We start from the raw sequence: 26,961 nt of genomic DNA on the forward strand, positions 1-26,961 counted from the left end.
TGCAAGTCTGGGATGACGAGCAGTGGCTGCAGAACTTTCGGATGAGAAAAGCCACTTTCATGGGACAGTGTGAGGAGCTCATTCCCATCCTGCAGGGCAAGGGCACGAGATTGAGAGCTGCCCTGCCAGTGGAGAAGCGGGTGGGTATTGCAATCTGGAAGCTGGCAACTCCAGACAGCTATCGATCGGTCGCTAACCAGTTTGGAGTGGGAAAGTCGACCGTTGGAATCATGTTGATGCAAGTTTGCAGGGCCATTAATCGCATCCTGCTCAGAAGAACTGTGACTCTGGGTAACGTGCATGACATTGTGGCTGGCTTTGCACAAATGGGGTTCCCTAACTGCGGAGGGGCGATAGATGGGACGCACATTCCTATTCTGGCACCAGACCACCTAGCCTCCGAGTACGTTAATCGGAAGGGGTATTTCTCTATGGTTCTCCAGGCGCTTGTGGATCACCGTGGGCGTTTCATTGACATTAACACAGGCTGGCCCGGAAAGGTGCATGACACACACATCTTTCAGAACACTTGGCTGTTCAGGAAGCTGCAAACTGGGACTTTTTTCCCAGATGAGAAGATCACCGTAGGGGAAGTCGAAATGCCATTGTGATCCTTGGAGACCCTGCCTACCCCTTAATGCCGTGGCTCATGAAACCCTACACAGGGAGCCTTGACAGCAGCAAGGAGCAGTTCAACAGCAGGCTGAGCGGGTGCAGAATGACTGTGGAGTGTGCTTTGGGCCGTTTAAAGGGCTGCTGGTGCTCTCTGTGTGGGAAGCTGGACCTGGCCGATGACAACATCCCTGCGGTTATATCCGCGTGCTGTACCCTCCATAACATTTGTGAAGGGAAGGGTGAAAGATTCACTCAGGCGTGGAACTCGGAGGTTCAACACCTAGAGGCTGAATTTGAACAACCAGAGACCAGGGCTATTAGAGGGGCCCAGCGCGGGGCTGCAAGGGTTAAGGATGCCTTGAGGGAGCAATTTGAGGCTGAATGCAACCAGTAATGTCTGGTGCCCTGCACAGGAGTGAAGTGCAGTGGTTCCAATGCTAGTAGGAATCTGTGTTTGCTACGCTGATTTGCAGTGCCTGGGCTAAGGTATCTTTTACTTTATGCAATAATAAAGAATGTTTTCAAAGCCAAAAAATCCATTTATTGAAAAGAAACAACTGCTTGGGAAACAGAAAGGGCAAGGGGGTGGGGTGGGAAATGGTACAATCACAGATTTGTGTATGTCCTGTTATCATACTCAGCCTTCCTGTCTGGAGTGCTGTGCAATGAGTGCGGCACTTCAGGCTGGCTATACTGCATGGGGATGGGGGTTGAGTGCAGAGGGTAAGGGTCGTAGTTTGCAGGGCTGGGTGGTGAAGCTACAGGTGTTGGAGGCAGCTGGTGGGGATAAGAACCCGGATGTTGGGGAAAGTGGGTTGGAGGTGACATGGGGGCACAAGGGAAAGAGTTTTGGGACAAGGGCTTCAGGTGGGGGCAGGCACGGTAGTGCTCCGCCTGCATGGCTACGAGCGCCTAGATTGAGTCTGCTTGGCGCTCCATGATGCTTATCAGCTGATCCATGCTTTGCTGCCAGAGCTCCGCGCTTTTGTGCCAGCCAGGGCTGGCTCCAGGCACCAGCTCAGCAAGCAGGTGCTTGGGGTGGCCAAGGGGAAGGGGCGGCACGTCAGGCTCTTCGGCAGCAATTCAGCAGCGGGTCCCTCTCGGAGGGAAGGACCTGCCGCCAAAGAAGAAAGCGGCGTGGTGGAGCTACCGCCGAAATGCTGCTGATCGCGGCTTTTTTTTTTTTTCCCTGCCACTTGGGGCAGCAAAAACCCTGGAGCTGGCCCTGGTGCCAGCGCTCCTCATTCTGCTAGCGGATCCTTCTTTCACTCTCCCTCCACTCGGGCGCTTTTAGATTCTCATTAAGGGACTGCTGCATTACTTCATGCAGCATGTCGTCTTTGCTTCTACATGGCTTCTTCCTAATTCTTTGGAGTCTTTCAGCCAGTGATAACACAGATGGCTGAGATCTCAAGGTTGCATCTGTAGAGGCAAAATGCAACATTTAACAGAGGCAGCATTGTTCACACCAGACAGAGCAATGATTCTCCCTTACTTAAGGGCAAGCACAGTTTACACAATAGCATAATTTGCCCGTCCCAAAGCGAGCGCACATAACCCACAGGAACCCCAAAATGGTGAGTAAGCACAGGGTCAAGGGGGACTGATTGTTTCATGGCTGTACTGTGCTCTGGGTTTCTGTGCCTTGGGGAGAGCCAACAGCTGCAGGGGGCCCCTATACTGAACACTGTCCCCGCATTTTCCACAGGATGAGTTCGTCCTGGAAGATATCACGCTGCTGAGGGTGACCTGGGAAGCAATGGAGGGTCTTCTACTGCAATGCGGCTTCTGCCCTGGCCCATATGCAGCTTGCCTGTGTGCAGCAATGGTCCCCCCGCCCCTCACAGGACAGTAGTGCAGACATGTTAGCCTGGCTGGGACAAGAACCACAGTGGCTCTCCCAAGAAACCCGCGCAAGCGCATTGCCCAGCTTCTGCATGAGACCTTTGAAGAGATCACTGAGGCCGATTACCGTGATGTGAGAGAGCACATCAATGCCCTATTCTGCATGTAGGCCTGCATGCAGCCCTAACCCTCCTCGCCCCAAGAGCCCGCACTGAATAACTTCCTTCCTAAAATAAAAGCCGCTTACCGGGAACCTCCTCTGGTGTTTGTCCTTCCCCAAGCACCGGACGCCGCGACTGGCTACCTTCCTCCTGTCTTGAGGACAGCTCCTGGCTGCATGCATCTAGGGATGACGGGGTGTCTTCCTCCTCCTCCTCAGCACCCTCGCTCCCACTTTCCTCCTCCTCCTCTTCCTCCTCCCTTGTTGAACTGGGCTCTGAAGTGTCCATGGTGGTCCTCGGAGTGGAGGTGGGGTCGCCCTCAAGTATCGCGTCCAGCTCTTTGTAGAAACGGCAGGTCGCGGGGGCACCACCGGAGCAGCTGTTTGCCTCATGGGTTTTGCAGTAGGCGTTCCGCAGCTCCTTCACTTTAAACCTCCACTGCAGTGCGTCCTGGTCGTGGCCCCTTTCCATCATGTCCCTTGATATCTGCCCAAAAGTATCATAATTCCTACGGCTGGAGCGCAGCTGGGACTGCACAGCTTCCTCCCCCCAATCACTGATGAGCTCCAGCACCTCGCCATTGCTCCATACTGGGGATCGCCTGGTCACCTGGAAAGATTCGCTGAGAGCACTCCATGCCTGGCTGAGCAAACCGGAAGGGGATTTTCAAAATTCCCAGAGAATTTAAAAGGCAGATCTGATGGTTGGTCACCTGAGGGCAGGGCAGTAGAGTTCAAAGTGATGACCAGAGTGGCTAGAACAGGCATAGTGGGACACTTCTGGAGGCCGATCAGAGCGCATTTAATAGACCAGGGCATCCACACTGGCGCTGCGGCGCTCCAGCGGGGGTGCATCAAACATTATTCCACTCGCCGAGGTGAAGTACCAGGAGCGCTCTAACCGTGGAGTCCAGGCGCTCTACGTGCCTTGCCAGTATGGATGCGTCGTGAGTTAGAGCACATGGGGCTGCTTTAATGCACTCTAACTCACAAGTGTAGCCAGGCCCTTAGAGACTAACAAATTTATTTGGGCATAAGCTTTCGTGGGCTATAACCCACTTCATCAGATGCATGGAGTGAAAAATTCAGTAGGCAGGTATAAATATACAGCACATGAAAAGATGGGAGTTGCCTTACCAAGTGGGGGGTCAGTGCTAACGAGGCCAATTCAATTAGGGTGGATGTGGCCCATTCCCAACAGTTGATAAGAAAGGGTGAGTATCAACAGAGGGAAAATTATTTTTTATAGTGACCCAGTCTTTATTCAGGCCTAATTTGATGGTGTCAAGTTTTTTTTGCAAATTTTTGCAAATTTTTGCAAATTAATTCCAGTTCTGCAGTTTCTCATTGAAGTCTGTTTTTGAAGTTTTTTTGTTGAAGAATGGCCACCTTTAAGTCTGTTATTGAGTGTTCAGGAAGTCTTAAGTGTTCTTCTACTGGTTTTTGAATGTTACAATTCTTGAGGTCTGATTTGTGTCCATTTATTCTTTTGTGTAGGTACTGTCCAGTTTGGCCAATGTAAATGGCAGAGGGGCATTGCTGGCACATGATGGCATATATCACATTGGTAGATGTGCAGGTGAACGAGCCCCTGATGGTGTGGTTGATGTGGTTAGGTCCTACGATGGTGTCCCTTGAATAGATATGCAGACAAAGTTGGCAGCGGGGTTTGTTGCAGGGGTTGGTTCCTGGGTTAGTATTTCTGTGGTTTGGTGTGTAGTTGCTGGTGAGTATTTGCTTCAGGTTGGGGGGCTGTCTGTAAGCGAGGACTGGCCTGTCTCCCATGGTGTGTGAGAGTGAGGGATCATCTTTCAGGATAGGTTGTAGATCCTTGATGATGCGCTGGAGAGGTTTTAGTTGGGGGCTGTAGGTGACAGCTAGTGGCATTCTGTTACTTTCTTTGTTGGGCCTGTCCTTCTGGGTACTCTTCTGGCTCTGTCAGTCTGTTTCTTCACTTCCCCAGGTGGGTATTGTCATTTTAAGAATGCTTGATAGAAATCCTGTAGGTGTTTGTCTCTGTCTGAGGGATTGGAGCACATGCAATTGTATCCTAGGGCTTGGCTGTAGACAATGGATCTTGTGTAGGAGAGCACTTCAATCTCCCTGGACACTCAATAACAGACTTAAAAGTGGCCATTCTTCAACAACAAAAATTCAAAACCAGACTTAAATGAGAAACTGCAGAACTGGAATTAATTTGCAAGCTTGACACCATGAAATTAGGCCTGAATAAAGACTGGGAGTGGCTGGGTCTCTACAAAAAATAATTTTCCCTCTGTTGATATTCACCCCTTCTTGTCAACTGTTGGGAATGGGCCACATCCACCCTAATTGAATTGGCCTCATTAGCACTGACCCCCCACTTGGTAAGGCAACTCCCATCTTTTCATGTGCTGTATATTTATACCTGCCTACTGAATTTTTCACTCCATGCATCTGATGAAGTGGGTTTTAGCCCACGAAAGCTTATACCCAAATAAATTTGTTAGTCTCTAAGGTGCCACAAGGACTCCTCGTTGTTTTTGCAGAAACTAAGAAGCTTTGATGGTATGATAATTAAGAGGTCTGGGGGATTTTAAATGTAACTGTTGTTAATTAGCAAAATGTAGCAAGTATGGATGAGGGGATAGGAAAAAGGCATCTTTGTCCTAGAGAGCTCTCGGTTTCCTGTGCAAAGAACTTGGATTTTCTCTGAGTCATCTGAAACTAATCAGTTGGCATTTATTATCTCCTGATACAGCACCCCCAGCCTGGCTTTCTATACCAAAAAGGTATCCCGGTGGGGGAGACATACTGTAGGTGGCTGAAGAATCCTAATGTCAGCATGCCAGGAATAGCCCTACCCCCAAGGGGAATGCCTTTACCCCACCCCCCATTTCCAGACCTTTCAGGCCTTTCCCTGGGTATCCCGCCTAGGCAGTCAGGCGCATTCCAGGACAGAGTTGACTACAACTCCTGTCAGCCAACAGGGCAGGCTCCAACTAGAACAAATTTGATTGATGTAAATAAGCATTCAAGTAAATTTGGCTGGGTCTGAACCCTGTATTGATGGTGACTGGGAGTTGTCACCTCCCTACAGGCCAGCAGCTTGGCCAGCCAGCCAGGACACTGGAGGCTAGCCAGCCCTGGTTGCGAGGTTAGTAATGGGAAGTGGGTTGGTGCAAAGGGAGGCACCGCATACACACAGAGGAGCAGACAGACAAACTCTCTCACACATGCACACACTCTCTCTCCCTCTCACACACACCTTGATGAGAACTCCAATGCCAGATTGCCAGATCTCCTCTAGTTTTGGGCCTAGATGGGAGGACAGAAAATGTAATGGGAGGAAGACCTGCTCTCTGCCTCAAATACACACTGTACTCCAGACTGACACAAATAGAGATGGACTCCAATACTTCTTTTCACAGATATTCAGCAGGGAAAATTGTGAGTCTCTTTGTAGTGTAACCTATATATGAGGCACAGCCCTGTTGAACCTGAGTTGTGCAGGCAAGTCTGGCTGGGTGGCAATCGAATCTGCCTCTGTTCCTTTCAGCCACTCAGGACACAGAGTCTCTCTCATATTGGAAAGATGTACCGCTACAGTAAAGCGATCCACTCTAAAGCTATGGGGGGTGAGAGGAGAGAACCCTAGAGTCATTGATTGTGAACCATAGATGTAGTAGAATTTTGCCTGTCATTTTCTGTCTGTCTGCAGCAAGAAACAGGCTTCTCTTACCATTGCAAAACCACGATACCTGGAAGAGCTGGAATGCTACCTAAGGAAAGAGCTGCAGTCTCTGGACCTGACTAAAGAGAACGCTCAGGAACTTAAGCTCCAGGTCTGATGGAAGGGAGACACTGGTGAATTCAAACATCAGTGCAAAGTGGGATGGATTTTTATTTTTTTTAAACTGGCCATTCATAGGTTCCTTAAAAGAAAAGCAGATGGAAAGAGAAGACCCTGTGGCCAGTGCTGAATGAGAACTGGCTTTGCTTGGCACTTGGAAGCAATGTGCACAAAGCAGTGTAACTGCGCTTTGATGATAACACTGATAACACTTAGCACCTCCTAGAACACTTCAGGTTTTCTTGAGCAGCCACTACCTCATTTCTCCATTGGTTTTTGGAAATGTGAATGGGCCCCAGAATGCAACTCGTGGGCCAAATGCAATTGCTGAAGTTCCAGACTATGGCCTTCACGCATTGCCTTGCACTACTATGATACAAATAAACAGGGCCCACACTTGACCAGGACCCCATTCTCCCAGGCCAGGGTTCCAAGCATACAGCTCACGGGCCAGATCTGACCCCAAGACCCATTTCTCCAGCCTCATGCGAGATTGGGCATGGGACACTGAGTCCCCCTCCTCCTGCTGAGCCCCTTTGTAGAGCCTTGCTGACAAATGCGCACAGTGGAGAGACTTCTTCCTTCTCTCTTCCCTGCCCCTGCTTCTCCCTGCCTCCCCTTCTGCAGATCAGATCACCCCAGGTTCAGGGAAGCAGCTCTTGCTCTACTCTCCCCACTCACCCAGTTTGGGGGTGTGGAGACAGAGTCAAATCCCCAAAGGGGCCACAAAAGAGGGGAAAGAACCCCAGTGGGGGTGAGGGGAAAGGGTTGGGTGGAGGGGAATAAAGAGAGGTAACTGGACAGAGGGAAGGAGGTTTCATAAATGAGAAATTTCTTTAAGTGAACCCCCCAACTGCTTCAGTAAAGGAGTCCACTCTGCAGTCAGTGAGACTGGGAAGCCCTTCCTGGTGACTGGTACTCCAGCCCAGGGACACCGACTAAAAGGTACTAATTTCCACTCCCTCCCAAACGAGTTTGATCCTCCCGACCATAGAGGTAGGGAGAGACAATCCCTTACCAGCCTCCCTTAGTATCTAAATAGACAACACTGACAAAGGGGCAAAGCAATGTCTCTTTTCACTTATCTTTAGTACGGAGGCACACCCCATGGTGATTAGAGAGTTCAGCATGCAGTGGGGATGTGAGGAACTCTGAGGCACTGCCAGGAATGCCTTTCTTAGTTAAAATGAAATGAATAGAAGAAAATAGAAGTGGTTCATTACAGATATGTCTACAGGAATATAGTCCCTTTACAGTTACCTGTTACTGCTGTAGGCTGTTCTGCTTGGCAGTAAATGTCTGTATTAAACAAGGGAAAAGTTATAGAAAAGACCAGGTTTCAGAGTAGCAGCCGTGTTAGTCTGTATCCGCAAAAAGAAGAACAGGAGTACTTGTGGCACCTTAGAGACTAACAAATTTATTAGAGCATAAGCTTTCGTGGACTACAGCCCACTTCTTCGGATGCATATATAGAAAAGACCAGATTACTTAGTTTCATGTCCAGGTCTAGCTCTATAGTGGCTTGGAATTTTCGATGGAATTTGGTGTCACTAGATGGCTCCTGTTCCAGGCTTTCAATGAATATCAAGCACTGGCACCAAATGTAAGGGATTTTGGAGATATTGGCAATAAACATCATGTTATAATTATCTTGAACTCTAAGGGCAAACCCTGATCAGTCACAACTGGCTCATATTCTGCAAATAATTTAGCTACCACACAGAACAAAATTTGCTCACCCCAAAATCTGAGGTCCTATCAGCTCTGCTCAGACACTAAAGATCCCATGGCATTTTTCATATGATTGGGGATTTGCCTTAGGATACTTGGCCAAACTTTCCCATTGCCCCACTGTCAATATTTCCCATTCCTGTCTGTCATCCTCCCCCTCAGAAGTCGTTGCATTTCAATGGCAAAGCCGGAAGTATATTTTTTGTGACTTCCTTTGGGATCCAATTCTCAATATGCCGCTAATGTAATAGTGTTTGTTTTATTAAGACTTTACAGTATTTTTAAAAGGATGTTGACAACTACATCATAATCTGTGCAGTCATTAAGACAGCAACAGTGATTGCCTCAACAGGTAGCCCAAAGTTCTGGATAAGGAAAATGAACAGAGTCCTTGATAATGCTCCCTCTCTCTCTCTGTCTTCTGTTAGCCTTATAGAGAGATCTTTGAGTTCTTCATAGAGGACTTCAAAACCTACAAGCCCCTGCTGTCTGCCATAAAGAATGAGTATGAAGTTACATTGGGTAAGACCTTGGATTCTGTTCTGCTGGGAGTAACAGTCATTCTAGACAGGTGGCTTTACACAGTAGATTAGCTGTATCGGATAGTTACAGGATGAGCAGTAGAGGCAGGCTTCAATGCCAAAATAATAATAAATGGGCTCTTGTTAACTACCTCTTGTACTTATTGTGAACCGGAGAGTCTGTCTGTCTAATGATCGGTTGGTTCTGCCTCACTGATAGAGAATTTCCGCCCATCAGTCTCCAGAATGGACCCAAGCCAGGCAGGAGCAGTGCCTCAACTCTGCCCCGGAAGGACCACTCTCATGGTGGAGTGGGCCGATGTTTTTAATGATGTGAATCCAATTGCATTGGAAACTAGGGTTGGGATAACACTTATAGCAGGGCAGGCAAAGACTGAACTGACTGCTTCCAGGTAGCTCCTAGTGTACATCAAACTTGTCCAGTGCTCAGAGGTCACAGCAATGGATGCTTTATAAACACTACAGATGGATAGAAATAGACTAACCATCCACTCATCTCACACAGGCCACTGACCAGCTGTCAGATGGTAGAAGTTCCATCTCCATTGAAGCAGTGTCCTGGAGGTGAAATATTCTATGTCCCATTACCATTCCACCGAACCAGCTAGTCCCGAAACCTTTCTTTGTGCAGCAGTATCCTGGATGGTGGCAGCAGGCTCTTAACTGGGGAAAGAAGTCAGTTTTAACTATGAATTTAAAACATTAAGACAATTTCCCCTTGAGCAGTTTGACCACCTCAATCTAGTGGTGATTTGTCTCCATGAGTTCCCTCCATGGTCTGGTTTCCATTCCCCACTCAGGCCAAACTGTGTTGCTTCTTAAACATGTAAATTTAGATGTTTATTTTACCCTTCCATGTAAGTTAGGGTGCAACGTTCCCCATAGAGTCTAGGGGAACCCAACAACATGTGTTTATAATACAACTATTTTTGGAAGCCAAGTGAATACACTGGCCTGCCTGGAGAATCTAGCTGCCATGGTAACAAATGGATTTGGAAGCTTTAAGAATAAAAATAAAAATGAAGAGGGATATGTTGTTTTTTAAGTTTAGGGTGGGGATCCTGCCATCTCTCTCTGTTGTGAGGAGCTACCCATTTTTCCCTATTAAAGTTTTCCCCCATCTATGAGCCTCACAGAGCCACCATCCTTTCAACTAGAGAGAGCTGGAGGGACTATAATCAAGTGAGTTCGCCACCTCACTCTGTGCAGCACACACAATGGGTTATGACTCATTCCATTCCTAGGATTTGTCTTTATTCTTCATTTATGCAATACTGCACATATAGATATAAACCTTAGCGTGAGCCCATCTGAGCTGGGTTTCTCCCTGCAGAACTTCCTGTCCCTTCTCCACATTCTCTCTTGCTGCAGAAGGACTTGTAGTCTTATGCTCCTGAATCGGAGCTAATGAGTCAGCACCAGTCTGCTGTCAGAGTGAGTCAGTAGAATAGCTCTGTACCTGAAGTCTGACTCTTGATCACAGGAATTTGGCTGCAGCAAGTCAGAATCACTCTTCAATTGCTTGATGGTTTGTATGGACTGAACAAAAAGAGACACTTCCCAATCCCTAGGGATGAGCATGCTATCTCTACAGCACTTCATCTCCTATTGAAACTGAAACCAAGCCTCCAGTATGGCAACATACTTTGACTGTGTGTGCCACATTTTACATCATAGCCAGTCGGGCCTTATCTTGCTAGTGTGAGTGACTCGGCCGCTGTCTCATTCCCTATTAGCTCTTGTGAGTAACCAGAGCACACTGGGCTTGTGCTAGTTGGTGCTCTGTCTCCTAGAAAACAACTTTCTGAAATAAAATCTCCTTGTGAACACAAAGACATTAAGCACAAGCCAGAAAATAAAGCTGTGGGAACGAGGCTTCACAGACCCCCACAGCTATTTATACAATTCTTAGAAACATTTAGCGTTGCTGGAAACTCCATAAAGACAACAGAGGGTCCTGTGGCACCTTTAAGACTAACAGAAGTATTGGGTGCATAAGCTTTTGTGGGTGAGAACCTCGCTTCTTGCATCTGAAGAAGTGAGGTTCTTACCCATGAAAGCTTATGCTCCCAATACTTCTGTTAGTCTTAAAGGTGCCACAGGACCCTCTGTTGCTTTTTACAGATTCAGACTAACACGGCTACCCCTCTGATACTTGACTCCATAAAGACAAGAGCTCAATGAGAGGGTCTGTCTTCACTGCAGAGTAAACTTGAGTTATCTACACTCCAGGTACTACTCTCAAGTTAGCCTCGCTCAATTGAAAGTGGCCACACTGTAAAACAGCACTCGAGCTGTTGTGTCCCGACATTGGTGCCGCACTCACCGGTGTGTAGCACTGGGCTTTCTGGGGCCACATACCATGGTTTAAGCCAGTGCTCGCCAACCTTTTTACACCCAAGATCACTTTTGAATTTAAGGGCAACCCAGGATCTACCCCGCCCCTTCCACGAGGCCCTGCCCCTTCCCCAAAGCCCCACCCCACTCATTCCATCCTCCCCCACCCCCGTCACTCGCTCTCCCCCACCCTCACTTATTTTCACCGGGTTGGGGTAGGGGATTGGGGTTCAGGAGGGGGTGCGGGCTCTGGGCTGGAGCTGAGGGGTTCACAGTGTGGGAGGGGGCTCTGGGCTGAGGTGCAGGACAGGACTCTGGGTTGGGGCAGAGTGTTGGGGGTGCAGGAAGGGGTACAGGGTGCTGGTTCTGGGAGAGGGGTCAGGATACAGGGTTGGGGTGCAGGAGGGGGTACAGGGTGCTGGCTCCTGGAAGGGGCTCAGCGCTGGGGTTTGGGCTGCGGCCTCCCGCCGGGCAGCACTTACCGCTAAGGCAGGCTCCCTCCCTACCCTGGCCCCACGCCGCTCCTGGAAGGGGCCAATGCACTCTTGTGGCCCCTGGGGGGGGCGGGTGGCACATGGCTTCACGTGCTGCCCCTCTCTGCAAGAACTGCCCCCGCAAGCTCCCATTGGCCACAGCTTCCCATTCCCAGCCAATGGGAGCTGCGGGGGCGGTTCTTGCAGGCTGGAGCAGTGCATGGAGGGAGACCCCTGCCCATGGGGCCACGCTAGCTGCTTCCGGGATCAGTGTGGGAACATGGCAGGCAGGGAGCCTGTCTTAGCGGCAGCCCCGCTGTGCCACTGGAGATCACGATTGACTAGGAAATCCTCTAGGATCGACCAGTCGATCACGATCGACCGGTTGGTGACCATTGGTTTAAGCTGAGCCGCTCTGTGGATCCTTTCACAGTGAATTGTCTGTTTTTTCTGGACACATGGGGAGAGTTGGAGGAAGGAGGAGCACTTGAGTGGCTTTAGCCTGCAGCCACACAGCAGAGTGATCATCTTAGCGGCTGACAAGTTGGGCTCACTTGAGTTTTACCTTATACCCCTGGTGGGCCAGCTCACTCGATTTAAAACCATCACCACCCTACTCGGGGTTTTGTGTGTGGACAAGACACAAGTGAAGGGCAACACTCAAGTTATAAATTGAGTTAATTTTGCAGTGAAGGCAAGCTCACAATCTTTTGAAAGGACAATACTTTCCCAAGAGTGACTACTTGTCTCTGGAAAGTGACTACTTGTGCTGAAGTGTCTAGATTCCACAGGGAATTATGAAGGTTAGAAACAGCAGATGCAATCTCCTAGTAAGCTCCCTGGTTACAGAGATTTTTTCAAAGCCAGAACATAGCTGGGTGACTTCCACTACCTGCGTTGGAAAATGTGAGTAAAATAGCACGTGTCACCATAATGTCATGACTTAGGATGTTGTGAGGGATGTTGTGTTGTATCTCTAGTGTGCTGGTAACAGGAGTAAATGTATTCCTTTGGCTTACTACAGAAACTGGACCTTTCGCTTTTCCTTTCCAACAGTCTGTTATTTGAGCTCATCTGATGAGAACTGGCATTGGCTGGACTCAGCATATCCTAGGACCCTCCCTACACAGGGCTTTTCACCACAGTCTGCCTCGCTTGCACTAGCACAGCTCCACAAGTGGCAGTAATGGTGAGAGCAGCAGTGTAGACTTGCTGTGGGCGATTTTAACAGCACCTTCTCTAGACCTGCCCTGAGCAGGTGGTGAAAGTCCTGGTGGCTGGTATACTCTGGTGCTCCCCACAGTGCTACTATGAGGGGAGCTGCCCCAGTGTACGTGCAACAGTGGGAAAACTTGACCAAAAAGAAAGACACCTCAGAGTAGTCACAGCCCTGGAGTGAAATCGCCTGTGCATCGTTTTTATTGATAGAAAAGTGGGATGAGAAATAGTGCCTCCTATTCTAGGACTGCATGCACTTTAAGTTGTAAAATGCAGACCATCCTACAACGTCTGTGCATAAATACAATGCCAGGACGGTTTTTGGTGGAAGAGAGCAAGTCGGGCTCTCTGGACCTCACCAGCAATTCTTTCCTTCCATTCACTCCTCTCTCCAAAACGGATGCTTGCTGGCTCGGCATAGCAGTTATGGCAGAGCCCTTGCTGTGCTATCATTTGAGCTCAGTGCACATGGCATCTTTGAGCAACTCCTTTAATCCTGGGAGCATTTGGTCTCATAAAAATAGGAAAGACAAGCAATCAAAACCCACGGCATCTTATTGTGTATTTGTAGCTGGAGTATCAGCAATAGAATAAGTGCTCCCATAGGTGAGTTTAAGAAAAAAAATATTTCAGTGGAAGGTCCAAATTAGAGCAGAGCCCTTGGGTTCTGCCAGAGGAGTCAGAGAGCAGGGTGGGAAAGGCATGTGAGTCATCATGGGCAATCTTCTGGAGGAGCCAAAGGGAAGAGAGCCTGGTAAGAGGGAGGAGCATCCTCAAAAGGGAAGAGAAATCATGGTTGGGAGTGACCAGGTGTTCCTGACAATCACTCCTAGGGGAGCAGCATGCATGCGGCCGTGGATCTAGAGGCAGATATCTCCACCAGGAGAAGAATGGAGGATTCAAGCTGTCTCTTTCTGGTAGTGGATGGGTAATGAGCTACCCGCTGACTCTACCCCACCCATCTGCCATTCCACTCTGGGAGATCTGTTAAAGTGAAACCTGGGGGGAGCTGGCCACATCTGAAGAAAATCATGGGTGCTCAAAAAAAGCCAGAGATCCTTTTTGCATTTAGTGTTTGGAACCAATATAAAGAGCAGTGAATTAAGATCAGCAGCCCACATGGAGCTTATACCTATAGGAAGAGAGATCAGCAGAATACAGTCCCAAAAGCTAGAATTCCAAAGAAAGCCGGCCCTCAGCTGCTCACCATAGCAGGTGGAGGAAAAACTTGCTGGTTTTGTCCCAGGTTCCAGTCTTGAACAGTAGGTCTCAGATAGGGCTATGGAATTTGACTCGTCTGCCTATTGAATCCTTAATTATGAGAGCCCACCCTTTCCTCCTCTAGCTCACCTGAGGGAGAAGATCCGCTCCCTAGAGCCCTTGAAGGCAATGCTGGTGTCTGTGTCCGATGAGTGCACCCGGCAGATCGTGGCACTCCAGGAGGAGGAGAAAGCTGAAATAACGATGCTGAAGAAAGAGAAACTGTATTTGTTAAAGCTTATTGACAAGATGAAGGAGGAGAAGGGCTCCCTGCAGACTCAGGTAAAGTGGGATAATGATCAACCAGATGTTTCCCACCCCAGCCTTATGCATCTGGTCCCAGACAGCCCGATCCTGCTCCCACTGAGAGCAGCCCCAGGCTTCGTAAGGTGCTGATGATTTGGCATGCTCAGCCTGATTCCGTGCTAATGCAGAGGTCTCCAGCCCAACGTTCCCTGCAGATGGCACGTTCCACTGTGCTAGGCTGTCAAAACTCTTCTGCGTTGTGGATGTAGGTTTGTCTTCCCTGGTGCTTAATTTGTAATGAAAGAGGGGTCAGTAAATGACGTGAATAACGTAGCTGAAGTCGACGTACCTTAGTTCGAACTTAGTCCACACCCGGCAGGCAGGCTCCCCCGTCGACTCCGCGTACTCCTCGCGGCGAGCAGGATTACCGGAGTCGACGGGGAGCACTTCTGAGTTCGATTTATCGCGTCCAGACAAGACGCGATAAATCGAACCCAGAAGTTCGATTGCCTGCCGCCGAACCAGCGCGGTAAGTATAGACAAGCCCTAAGAACCGTGGAATACTAGATGAGTCCCGGAGGAGGAGAGTTAGTGGGCAGAGAGCCAGTCAGCAGTGCATGGGAAATGCAATTGAGCTCATGGCTCCAAAGTGTGTCACATGACTCCCATTTCCATTTGTGTGTGTGGGTGTACCTGTATCTACCTGTCCATATTGTATCTATCATTCATTTTATGGTAGTGACACTTACAGCGAAGTCTGCCTAACATTTTCCATTGATAAGTTTTCAGTTGCTTATAACTTTGTCAAACAAACTGCTCAGGCTAGAATCTGAGGTGTCTGTCTGTCACAGGGGTGGTCTACTCACTGCTAGAGCACCTCCTTCTGGCCACAGCTGGGATTTGCTCTGCAAGGTCAGTGCCACTTCCAGCAGTTGTACTCCAGCACTCTTATCCCTCAGGATTCATCTGCGCCCACTTTTTGGCTTGGTCCTCTGACCAAGTCCCTATAGTCCTCCCCTCCCACTGTATCAACATCTCTCAGGACCCACTGTCCTAGGCAGTCTTCCCTTTCACTTCCCCCTTAATGATGCCACTTCTCCAGGGGCTGGTAGGGGGATCCAGGCATGCCCTCTACACGGGATTCCAGCCCAGGGACCTTACAACAAGCAGTGAAAGTCAGCACAGTCTTATCCCTGGGCTGTTTCCTACCTTGCCTTCTCTCACCTCAAGAGTGACTGCAGCGTTCTCACTCTGCCACCTCCAGCTGTTCTCAGCTACTGAACTTTATACAGGCCCCTCCTGTTCCTGTCCCTGTCCAGCAGAGTCTTGTCTCTAATTAGTCTGATTTCAGAGTAGCAGCCGTGTTAGTCTGTAGCAGCAAAAAGAACAGGAGTCCTTGTGGCACCTTAGAGACTAACACATTTATTTGGGCATAAGCTTTCGTGGGCTACAGCCCACTTCATCGGATGCATGTAATGGAAAATACAGTAGGAAGATATAGATATACCCAGAGAACATGAAACAATGGGTGTTACTATACTGCTCCCGGGCTCCTCCTCCAGGTGCAGCCAAGGAGGTGAATTGGCCCATGTAGCTACCTTAACCCCTTCAGCCTTCTGTGGGGTGGACACCCCATGGCCCATCACACTGCCTCATGTGGGTTTTGTTTTAAGTTTCAGCAAGAACTGAGTGAAGCTGTTGTGACAAAGTGGGGATTTTCCCTTGTTATGTTGTATGTGAGTCTTACTGTTTTGCTTGAATGCTGTTGGTGCCTCAGTTTCCCTGTGTATTGCACTAATGTCTAGGTGTTGAGAATAAGGGGGTGTGACTTTTGCGGCGGCTGCTCCAGCTGCCTGCACGGATGCTGTGGCCGCCCCTTCGGAACCTGAGACCCAGGAGGGGGATGCGACCAGGTGACTCTTGGCCTGGGAAGCGAGACAAAGGCCAGAGGAGGAGCAACGGGCAGGGCAGGGGCCAGGCGGCTGGCAGCGCGTCAGTCTCCGCTGGCTTGTGACGCAGGGGAAGGATCAGAGCCCTGGCTCTGGGCTCCCCTCCCCCCAAGATGGAGTTGGCTGAAAGTCACTGATTTCTGTGCTAACAAGTTCTGTCCTACGCTGTGTTCCTGTCGACTAATAAACCTTCTGTTTTACCCACTGGCTGAGAGTCACGTCTGACTGCAGAGTTGGGGGGCATGGCCCTCTGGCTTCCCCAGGAGCTCTGCCCGGGCGGACTCACTCTGGGAAGCGCACGGTGGGGCAGGGGATGCTGAATGCTCCAAGGTCAGACCCAGGAAGGTCGAAGCTGTGGAAGCTTCTTGCCCTGGCGACAGTCTGCTCACAGAGAGGAGGATCCCCCAGAGTCCTGGCTGGCTTCGTCTGGAGCAGTCCCAGAGCATCGCCCGGGGACTCCGTGACAGCTGTTTCTAAAAAAGAAGTTAGGAGAAAATGGATATAGTTTTGACGCTGTCAAAAGATGTATTCAGTTGTTTCTTTAAGGAGCTCTGGCACTTCCAGGCTTTGAAGCGGGAACTTGAAATGGGGCAGGGGTTGAGGAAGTGCCTTTTGCTGGCCTCATGAAAATCCACGCAGATTTAGCTGACCTATAACTACTGAGCATCACCATTTGCACCTACTTAGCTAAAATCTCCAACCATTCCATCCACACTGAGCATGCTCCAGCCACACAATGCTTCCTAACATGCTGTCTGTCCACACTAAGCATACTTCTTGCGGCCACAGAGCTAGAACTCCTGACTGGGGAGCAGCAGCAGCTGCTGTCACCGCATTGGCCTCGGGGAAGGCAGGGGTTAGGCAAGTAAAGGTGAGTGTGGGAAGCACAGTTCCCTCTAAATGCAAAGGTTAAGCTCCCCCTCCTCTTCTTGGCTTGAAGGTAGGGTTACCATATTTTAATTAAAAAAAAGGAGGACACTCCGGCCCCGCCTCAACTCCGCCCCTTCCCCCGCCTCCGCCCCCCTGCTCCTCCACCTCCCCTGCTTCCTGCAAATCAAATGTTCGCGGGAAGCCTGAAACAGGGAGGCAGCAGGTAAGCCGGGGCTGGGGCGGGGCGCGGCGCGGCCCAGTCCGGCCCCCCTGGCCAAGCGGCTCCCTACGGCGGCCGGCTGGCCCAGGCCAAGAGGCTCTGGCCCCGTTGTCTCCCGCCTGGCTTGGCTCGGGCCCTGGGGCGCCGGCCCTGGTTTCGGCCAAGCGGCTCCGACCTGCCCTGCCCTGGCGGCCCCGGCTGAGCACCGCCAACCCCAGTGGCCCCGGCCCCCGGCCGAGCACCGCCGGCCCCAGGCTCCGGCCCGGACCCAAGCCCCGCGACCCCTCCCTCCCTATTTTCCCGGACATGTCCGGCTTTTTGGGATTTCCTCCCGGACGGGGATTTGAGGCCCAAAAAGCCAGACATGTCTGGTAAAATCCGGACGTATGGTAACCCTATTGAAGGTGCAGCTCGCCACCCCATCCACTGCTCCTTGGCTTGTGCAGTGAAAACTCACTCCTATTTCAGTCTATTTTAACCACTCGGGGAAGGAGTTCTGGGCACCAGACAGGGGCAGACCATGAGTTCCAGTCTCAGCTCCTCACTGACTGGTGCTAATGGTTCTGTGCACTTCACAGCCCTCCTTGATGAGCAGAGCCTCATGCCCCTGCATTGTACAGCTGGGGTAACGGAGAGGTTGCACGTCACTTCTGGCAGATCTGGGAATGGAAGCTGGGGCCAGATTCTCTGCAAGCCTCTCAGAGGTTCAGATTATGGGGGGAATGGTGCGGGGGGGCACGGGACAAAGGTGGTTTATTGTATATGTACAATATTACAACCAAAACAATGTAAAAGAATGCTATTAAGGTTGCAAAGACAGAACGATTAGTTTTCTCCTGGGCTTTTCAACGATGCTCATCTCTACAGTATCTGAGAACTTGAGTTCAGCCCAGCATCCTGTCCCCTGCAGGTGAACAAGCTGCGGAAGAATGTGGCCAAGGAATACATGCGCTACATTAACGAGTGTGACGCACGCAAGCTGCTGCTAGCAGACCTGAATGAAATGCGCAACCAGCAGTTGGAAATGTCGCTTCGCCAAGTCCAAGGTAGAGAAAGCAATTTTTGTAAGAGCTTATCCTGCAGCAAGCCCCAAACCCAGAGCCACATAACCAGCATTGCATGGAAGTCTCAGCACTCACCCGCTACTTAGCGTAACAGGTATTCCAGGGCCAGATCCTGCAAGGTGCTGAGAGCCCTTAGTGCCTTTTGACTTCAGTGGAAGTTGCTGGTGCTCAAGGATCTTGTGACAGGCAGGCTGCAAGGTCGAGCCCTCGGAACAAGCGAACCTTCTGGGAGTTCAGGATCTTGAGTATTTGTGTTTACAAAACTGCTCTGAGTTTGTGCCCGTCAGGTAACTTGCCAGTGATAGTGGTTCTTTGAGTAGGTGGCCCCTGCAGCATCACGCTCTGGGACGCTTGCACCCCCAGAGCTGCTGGTTAGGAACTTGCTAGAAAGTAGTCGCTTGGTGTCCACATGAGCGCCCCATATCTGGATTTGAATGTTCAGACCCAAAGAGAGCACATCCCTGCTTCTGCTCTGTCCCTTCCTGCCAACCCGAAATCCAGCCTGGGACTTTGAACATGGGTAAGGAGGGCGGGCAGGGAATGTGGGTCCGCAAAGATCATTTACTCCAAGAACTACAGTTCCTGGTAAGTGGCTTTCTCCTTGTTCTTTATTAGAACTGATTTTAGTATTGAATGTTTGCATTACAATAGCAGCCAGAGTCGCCAATGGGGATTGAAGCGCTATGCAAATACATATTTGCATAAATATATACATATGAGCTTCTCATAAACAAACTAGGGAAATATAACCTAGATGGAGCTGCTATAAAGTGGGTGCATAACTGGTTGGAAAACCATTCCCAGAGAGTAGTTATCAGGGCTGGAAGGGCAGATCGAGTGGGGTCCCACCCCTACCCTTGTGTATATGGTCATTACAGCACTGCCGAGTCTCCCAAATTCTGGCCCTGCTGTGCGAAGCTTCCAGCTACTCTCCAATCCCCTTCCTCCTCCTCCTTCATTCTGGAGGAGCAGCTCCACATCTGCTCCTCCTTCAGCCCAGCAATTAACTGTGCTCCTCCTCAGCCCCACAGCAGATCTGTCCTCCCAGTCCCACGTTTGCGTCTCCGATAGCTCCTGGGTTCTTCACCCCACCTTCCCGCTCCCAGGCAGGGGGTTCCAGGAGGGGCAGAGGCACCATCCTGCCCCTGTTGCTCACAGGAGGGGAGGGGGGATGGAGCCACCCTGAGCTGCTGTGCTCTTTAGTTCCCTCTTCCCCCCCAGCGCCATCCCGCAAGTGGAGTGTCAGCTCCTGGGGAGAGAGTTCTGCCTGCCCCCTGCAGAAGCCCTGATTGGCTGCTCTTCCCCAGGAGGTGGGGCAGTGGGGAAGGCAGCCAGTCAGATGGGGTTCCCCCCCGAGGCAGGGCTGACATTCACAAGAGGACTGGCGATTTTCATGCCGTGAGCAGATGGGCTCCAGCCCCAGCCAGACTCAGGTGACTCTTAAACTGTCAAAAGCTGGGAACACCGGGACTGCTGCACGGCCTTAATAGCGACAGCACATCAGAACCTCTGGGGGCTTTAATAACACTCACCTGAGGACGTGGCTCCAGAGAGCCGGGCTCGCAGTCTGACTGTGCATTGACAATTGTTGTTTAAAGAGGTCAAGGGTGAAGACTTGGTCAAGGTAACACTGGCATTGAAGATAGCTCGGCAGGACCTCACAAAAGCCCAGGTGGAGCTGAACACGATGAAAGCAGATTACGGAGACGTCGTACCCAGGAGAGACTTCGAATCGCAGGAGAAAAAATATTCTGATCTGTTTGAAAAGGTGATCATAAGGCTGTGTCTACCACACAAATACCATCCTGTATCTTGGGGTGCAGGCTGAAGTATAGACTCAGCAAATCCAGGTGGTGCTCACTCCAACCCTAACTTGTCCCATTGCACCTGGCTCTTGTCTGTAGGCCCAAGGAGATACGGGGGAGGAAATGGTAACGCAGAAATGCCTGCCAGTTGACAGTTTGGATCTCAGCCTTAGCAATATTTCAATACATTGTTTAATTCCTCCCTGCAAATAAATGTCACATCCCCTTGATTGGGGCTTCCCATAGAACAATTAAAGAGCCACATCTGGACAGCTGTAACCTCTGGATTCAAAGCACTGCTGGTTTTGCTGTGGTGTATTAACAGTAATATACAGTAGGTGGCAGGGCCGGCTTTAGGCCGATTCAGCCGATTCGGCTGAATTGGGCCCCGCGCTAAGAGGGCCCCGCGCCGCAGCTCTCCACCCCGCCCCCCAGCTCACTTCTCCCTCCTCCCCTCTCCTGAACACTCCGCCCCCTGCTCCTCCCCCACCCCTGCTTCCCGCGAATCAGAGGTTCGCGGGAAGTCTGAAAAGAAGCAGGGGCGGGCAGGCAGCACCTGGTAAGCTGAGTCAGGGGTGTGGGAGGGGGACGTGAGAAGCGTTCCGGGGAGGCGCGGCCCAGTCCGGCCCCGGCCGAGCACCTCTGGCCCCAGCAGCTCCGTCCCCGGGGCGCCGGTCCAGGTTCTGGCCGAGCGTGCCAGCCCGGCCCGCTTGACTCGGCTCCGTCCCGGCCCCCGCGGCTTGGCTCAGGTCTGGCCCAGGCCCCGCGGCTCAGCTCGGGCCCGGCCCCCCGGCTCGGCCCCCCGGCCCGGCTCAGGTCCGCCCGTGTCAGGTCCCCCGGCCCGGCTCGGGTCCGGTCCGGCTCGGGCCCGGCCCCCCAGCTCAGCTCCAGCCCGGCCCCGGCTGAGCGGCTCCAGGCCGGACCCAAGCCCCACGACCCCGGCTGGAGCTCTGGCCGGAGCGCAGCCCGATTCCTGGGGGCGGGGCTTGCGACAAGCCACGCCCCCAGTAATCGGGCCCCGCTCTTGCTAAAGCCAGCCCTGGTAGGTGGAGAGGTGTTGGTTAGCATAAATATCCTACTGTGTAGCCTGCTCTCTTACTGGTAATAGGAGAGTCAATTTTAGCTGCATGTAGTGCTGTAGAACCCTGTAGAAATCAGGTAATGAAGTTAGGTATATCTTACACCATAGCCCTCTCCATAGCTCTGCTTACTGAAAGAAGCACTCCGCTGGCAGTTTCTGTGTCTGCCTGGTGGTGCTGCTGCATTTCCCACTGCTATGCAATGGGGTCCTTAGCCTTCTGTGTCTCCAGGGTCACCATGCTGCTGGCTGACTGAAGACATTTCCCCAAGCTGGACTGAGGGCTGGAATAGCCTCTGTTGTAGGTGGCTCGCTTTGTTTGCTTGCCTGCCTCCTTTTCAGAGCAAATAGTGTGAGCCCTCGGCTTGCAGTGCACACACGCAGGAGCAGCGCCTGCGCTCCTACAGTTCAGCAAAGGATAAAATGAACAAAAATGAGCAAAGTCCAAGGCTTAGCCCTGCTCCTGAGCTGTCATGGGCTAGAAGAGGTCATTGAGTCCAGCTCCTAGCTGGGCTAGGCCCCAGAGCAAGGAATCACTCATGTCAATCTGTAGCAAGCCCACTGGTTGTTTCAGGATCATTCCTGCCATTGGTCAGGGTGCAAAGGAGAGATGGGGGCATGGAGGGGGGTTGACTCAGAGTAACTCCTCTCCTCTGAAAGAAACAAAGAGCTCCCTGATAGACTGGAAAAAAGTTGATGTATTCTCAAGGGTCTAGTTTGGGGGTGCCCAAATTTGCTTTTTGAGCGCTGCCCAAATTTGCATTAAAGGTGAACTGCAAAAAGCGTATATATATAGTGTGTGCACCTTTTTTGCTTCCCTCTGACGGGTTAAGGGGGCCTGGCAGGTTTCCGATCTTTTCTGCCTGGTTGTTACATTAGAAATACTAGGCCTTATGTATCTGTTTTTGCTGGAGCAAAGGCTCTCAGCCTTCAGTTACAGGGAAGCAGGTGTTGAATCTTTGAATCCCCGGAGTTTGAGTTCTAGATAACAGAAACAGAGTCATGCACAATGAAGGTGTGAATAAAACTCCCTTTCCCTCCCTCTCAGAGGTTGGGTTTCAGTCATAATCTTGCTAGTGCTTCATCCTGCAGAAGGACTGGCAGCAAAAACAGGTCACTTCAGACCAGGTATTTCTCAAGTAACAAACAGATGCACGTCAAGCTATCTTGCATTGGCTCAAGAGCGCGGGTACCAACCTCAGAGCAGACTGGTAAGAATCAGGACACAAACCCCACCCTGGCTGTGAGTTCTATACTTAGATTTCACCAACCAATTATGAAGTGTGAACTCCTCAGGCACTGTAACAGCCTTACCATGGAGTCACAGACAGTCCCCCTGGGGTGCTCCGATCTGTCTTGCCCCAGGTCAGTTGCACCTGAGATCTCACACCAAAGACAAGACTGGTAGCCTATTCTATAATAAACTATCTACTGATTTATTAACAGGAAAAGGAAATAAGATTTATTTACATGGTTACAGCACCTAAACATAGATACATACAAATGAGTTACAATCTTAAGCTTCCAAAGTAACAGAAGCTTCTGTGATAAGCAAGTTCTTTAGGGCTAACCCAGGCTAAGCAGCTGGGGAACTTTTGCTTATGCCTAGTAATCCTGGTTCCCCAGATCCAAGTGTCATAAAGATACAGTTCCTCGTTCTTAGGGCTTTTTATTCCCTTCCCCATTTCAGCTTTGAGATGCAAACTCAATTGATGGGAGGAATTCACTTGCAAGACTCCTCTTCCCGCAGTGGGAGGAGAGCAAACAACAAAGTCTTATACCTTCTTTAATGTTCCTCTCTAGTAGTTAATGTCTCTCTGTCTGGTGATTTACACAGGCTTACAACACAAACACTCAACCATTACCTTATCATATGTGATTCAGATGTTATAAGGTGAGATGAACGCAGACAGCAACCACAAGCATTCAGTAACGGCTAAACACTAAACTCACTTTTATAATTCTAATACCTATTTTAACACAGGGGAGCCAGACTGATCCCAGTTAGATATTTGTCAGTGTTCAGCTGAGGCATGGGGACTTTGGCATGAGCTGGCATCTGGTCTGCCTGCAGCACAGTGCCCCCCAAGACCTTTTTCTTAAAGAACAACAACAACAACAACAAAAGTACCATTCAAGTGCTTTTTACACCATAAGACAAAAAAAAACCTTTACAAAAATTCTTTGCAGTTCACCTTTAAAAAGCAGCAATTTCCCATCAGTGTGGCAGCTTTCAGAGGCTACAAGTCCCAGCAAAAGATGCTCTGCTTGAGCTGGGTGGCCAAGTGGAATATTGCATCCTGGGGCTCCACCTCCATTCTAAAGATGAGCAGCCATACTCTAGAAAGCTGTGGACTACCCCACGCTCACCTATGCTGCTCTTTGGCCACCTCTGGTCTAAAATTCAGTCTGAAAAGGGATTGAATAACTGCGAGAAGTCCAGAGCCATCAGCACTGGTTTATCTCTGCCCCCCTTTCCCTTATGTTAGATGCAAGTTCTGCAGAAGGATTTTGATGACCTTCAAAAGGAGTACGACACTCTGCTGGAAATCCACCAAGAGACCGTGGAAGAGCGAGACCGGTTCTACAACGAACTCCAGCAAGTTCAGCGCAGCTCCACCCCCCGGCCTGACTGGGCAAAATGTGCAGGTACCAGGCTCTCATTGATGATGATTTGCTTTGGACATCCCATCTCAAAGTGCTGTGAGTTTGTTAACCTTTGGGCACAGTGCAAAACCCCATTTCCTCCATGCAGGCTTTTATGGAGGAGGTGGGGCTGGCAGCTGGAGGGGCTCAGTGACTCTTGTTTTGTATTGTGTGTTTAACGTACGGGCTGAGCACCGATAGAGATCTGTACAAATCTAAAACTCCCACCAACATCGCACCCAGCTGGAGGACCTCCTGGGAGTGCTCTCCCTCCTTCAACAGCTCAGTTTGTTTCTGCTCTTACAGAGGTGATTTCTGGTGGGCCTGAGCGGTGGAGCTATCTGGAAGAGGGGAAGACCAGTGACCAGCTGGTGGATGTCCTTCTGGAGGAAATAGGAACAGGAGTGCTGAAGGAGAAGGACTCCTTCCCCGGGCTGGTATTTGTGTTTCATTCTTGGTTGCTTTGCTCTGGTGAGAGGACTTGGTAATACATATCTGACCGTTGGCAAAGTAGGGAAGAGCCTTTTCCATTTGGAATTACACAGCTGTTTTCATAGCTGCAATATTGATACATAAAGATGAGATTGTTAATTGTTTGCTGGAAACCTTAGGCCAAGGACAACCAGTTGCCCTCTTGCTAGAGGAGAACAAATCTCCAAGTTGAGATTTACCAGCAGCTACTGAAAGTGTGAAGTATTAGCTAAGGAATTGTTGCCCAGGAGTTACTGGGCGAGGGGTGTTCCCTCCCTTGCCAGACAGTGCCTATTGCTTGTGACCTGCCATAGCCACACTTTGCCTCTGTGTCTTCCCTAGCCCACAAACATACAGGTGACAAATGCTGCATTATAGAAAGATCTTCTTGCTGATGCCTCCCTAACAGGCAGCTCAGTAAACCCCAGGTGTTGTGACTGTTTACAAGCAGTTGATCTGTCACATGTGGATTCAGATTTCCTTTCACCTGCCCTCATAAGTTGGTGACTCCTGCTCACAACATGTCTCTTCCTCCTTAGTTTTCTCCAGGAGCTTGAATGGTTTTATCCTCTCCTAGGGAGTTCTCTGCATCACTGCTGGAGTATTTCCCCCCATTTTTGTTACGTTGAAGCCCTTGTCCCTCCCCCTCGTTGTGGCTAAGGTAGATCAGAAGGGACTCTTTCTTAAGCAGCTACTCAGTGCACTTGCTAAACTGCCCCCAGAACATGGACCAGTGATGCCAGGCGCTCCCATCAAACTGCATGTCAGAGATCAGGGAAATGTTACTCCTCCCTGGGAAATAGCCATTCACTAATATGGGCTGGAGGGTTACCCAGCCTGTGTGTGTCACCTGTATGACACATTCACCATCTGTGTCTGGGGAACATCGCTCTGTACTGTGAGGTGTGCACAGAAGTTGTGTTCACAGCTGCGTGGGTGCAATGGGAGTCACGCGTGTAGCAAGGGTTTGATCTAGCCCACTGCAAGGGGGAAGAGGAGACGCACCTAGTGCAGACTCCAACTGACTCATGTCCACGCTTGTGGCTTCATTGTGGCACCAGATCTACCTGTGAAACACTGGGGATGAAGGAACCTGCCCCAGATGGCTCCCACCTTGTGAGCTTACCCAGAGACACAAACCTTTTCCATGGCTCCATATTCTATGGAAATAGCTTCTTTGCTACCTGAGGTGAATTCCGTGGTCTCCTGTATTATCTTTCTAGGGCAAAGGGGACAAGGTCCCTGTGTACCTGAGGTACGAAGGCCAGGTGAAGAACAAGAAGCTGAACAAAAAGGATGTGGTGAACATCCTGAAGGAGATCTGGAAAGAGAAAGTTTCAGCAGATCTGCAGGTTCTCTTTAGCCGATTTTTCCCCATAACTAAAACCCACTTGATTCCTTGCGGTCAGCTACTGGGACCGTCCTGCTGGCTGGAAGGGGTTGGAAGCCAGAGCTGCACCCAAGCCCCAGTTCGTGTCACTCTCTGACCCTGTCAACAGAGGATGCTGTAGGAGCAAGTCATTCTGCGGTCTTCCAGCCCCCCTTCCCCAGTGTCACTTCTGGGATGTACCTGCCTGCTGCTGTCCTGAGGAGTGATGGTGCTCCTGTGACCAGGACTCCAGCATGGCTAGGCAGTGCCTTGCTGTTATGCCAGCCATCCTGGCACAAGGTCCTAACAGACATAAACCACACACCCAAAGTACCGTGCAGCCTACTTACTAAGCTGAGCACCAGGGGACCTTAAGGCAGCTACGAGTGTCACTGTGGTCAGCAGGAAGAGGCAGGGAAGCGTCTAGCATGACACTGATAACAGTGCTCTGCAGGGTTCTACAGAGCAGAGATCAGGCCCCTTCCTTAGCCAGCAGGGCAGGGGGTGCTCCGCTCCCGGTGTGACACTGGTGGGCTTGGGGAAAACCTGCCCACCCCTCCCTGGCCAGAATGGCATTGTCCAGATGTGCTGGCAGAGGGCAGGATGTGCAAATGTGGGGTTCCAGCCCAGGGCATGGAGGGCCCTACAAATATGGGGTGGGAGGAGGAGATGTAGTGCTCAGCCCAGTGGCCACTCTTCAGTTGGGAATATCTCCTGTTTAGGGACAGGGAGTGATATGCAGTGCTCAGATCCAGTTACTATGCTTCATCCAGCTGTGAACACCCTCAGGAGAAGGAAGGTGGCCTGGGTCTTCTCTGGTGTTTGGAGCTCAGCCCTCTCCAGCCTCAGCCTATTTTCTGGAGCAGCTGTCTTGTTTTTTGCAGAAAGGGAAGCAATCCAGCCTTCCAGAGTTCTTCCTTAGCTACCTCCAGAAGAGGTATGGAGACTCCTCTGCCTTCGAATGGGCGTACACCATCTATGAAAACATCAAGCTGTACCGATCAAACGAAGCCATGAGCTTGTTCTATGACATACTGAGTGGGAAGGTGAGTGGCCCAGGAACCTGGTGTCCTACCCCTGCTTCCGTGAGTGTGAGAGCGAGGGAAATGGGGGACAGCCCTGTGGGGAGCTGAGCACCCGCACATCCCACCGCTCACAATGGGAGTGAGGGTGCTCAGCACCTTGTGGACACTCTCAGGTACCTACTGGAAGTCCCCTGCTCTTTCGGGA

General features: G+C 50.6%; 1 protein-coding gene across 4 annotated transcripts in view; it reads left to right on the forward strand.

Moving 5' to 3' along the window:
* Positions 1 to 26,961, forward strand: part of TSNAXIP1 (translin associated factor X interacting protein 1) — a 52,620-nt gene that overhangs the window by 15,685 nt on the left and 9,974 nt on the right. For 2 of the 4 annotated variants that reach the window (XM_005310110.4, XM_065567528.1), the window contains exons 4-12: positions 6,321 to 6,444; positions 8,612 to 8,705; positions 14,099 to 14,295; positions 18,209 to 18,344; positions 19,961 to 20,130; positions 23,735 to 23,894; positions 24,198 to 24,328; positions 25,586 to 25,714; positions 26,616 to 26,777. In XM_005310110.4, the coding sequence (XP_005310167.3) occupies positions 6,321 to 6,444; positions 8,612 to 8,705; positions 14,099 to 14,295; positions 18,209 to 18,344; positions 19,961 to 20,130; positions 23,735 to 23,894; positions 24,198 to 24,328; positions 25,586 to 25,714; positions 26,616 to 26,777 (1,303 nt within the window). The remainder of the gene's footprint in view (positions 1 to 6,320; positions 6,445 to 8,611; positions 8,706 to 14,098; positions 14,296 to 18,208; positions 18,345 to 19,960; positions 20,131 to 23,734; positions 23,895 to 24,197; positions 24,329 to 25,585; positions 25,715 to 26,615; positions 26,778 to 26,961) is intronic. The other 2 variants (XM_065567529.1, XM_042860255.2) reach the window with 1 other exon arrangement.

The sequence above is a fragment of the Chrysemys picta genome, chromosome 14, assembly GCF_011386835.1.
Source record: "Chrysemys picta bellii isolate R12L10 chromosome 14, ASM1138683v2, whole genome shotgun sequence".
Taxonomy (NCBI): Eukaryota; Metazoa; Chordata; order Testudines; family Emydidae; genus Chrysemys; species Chrysemys picta.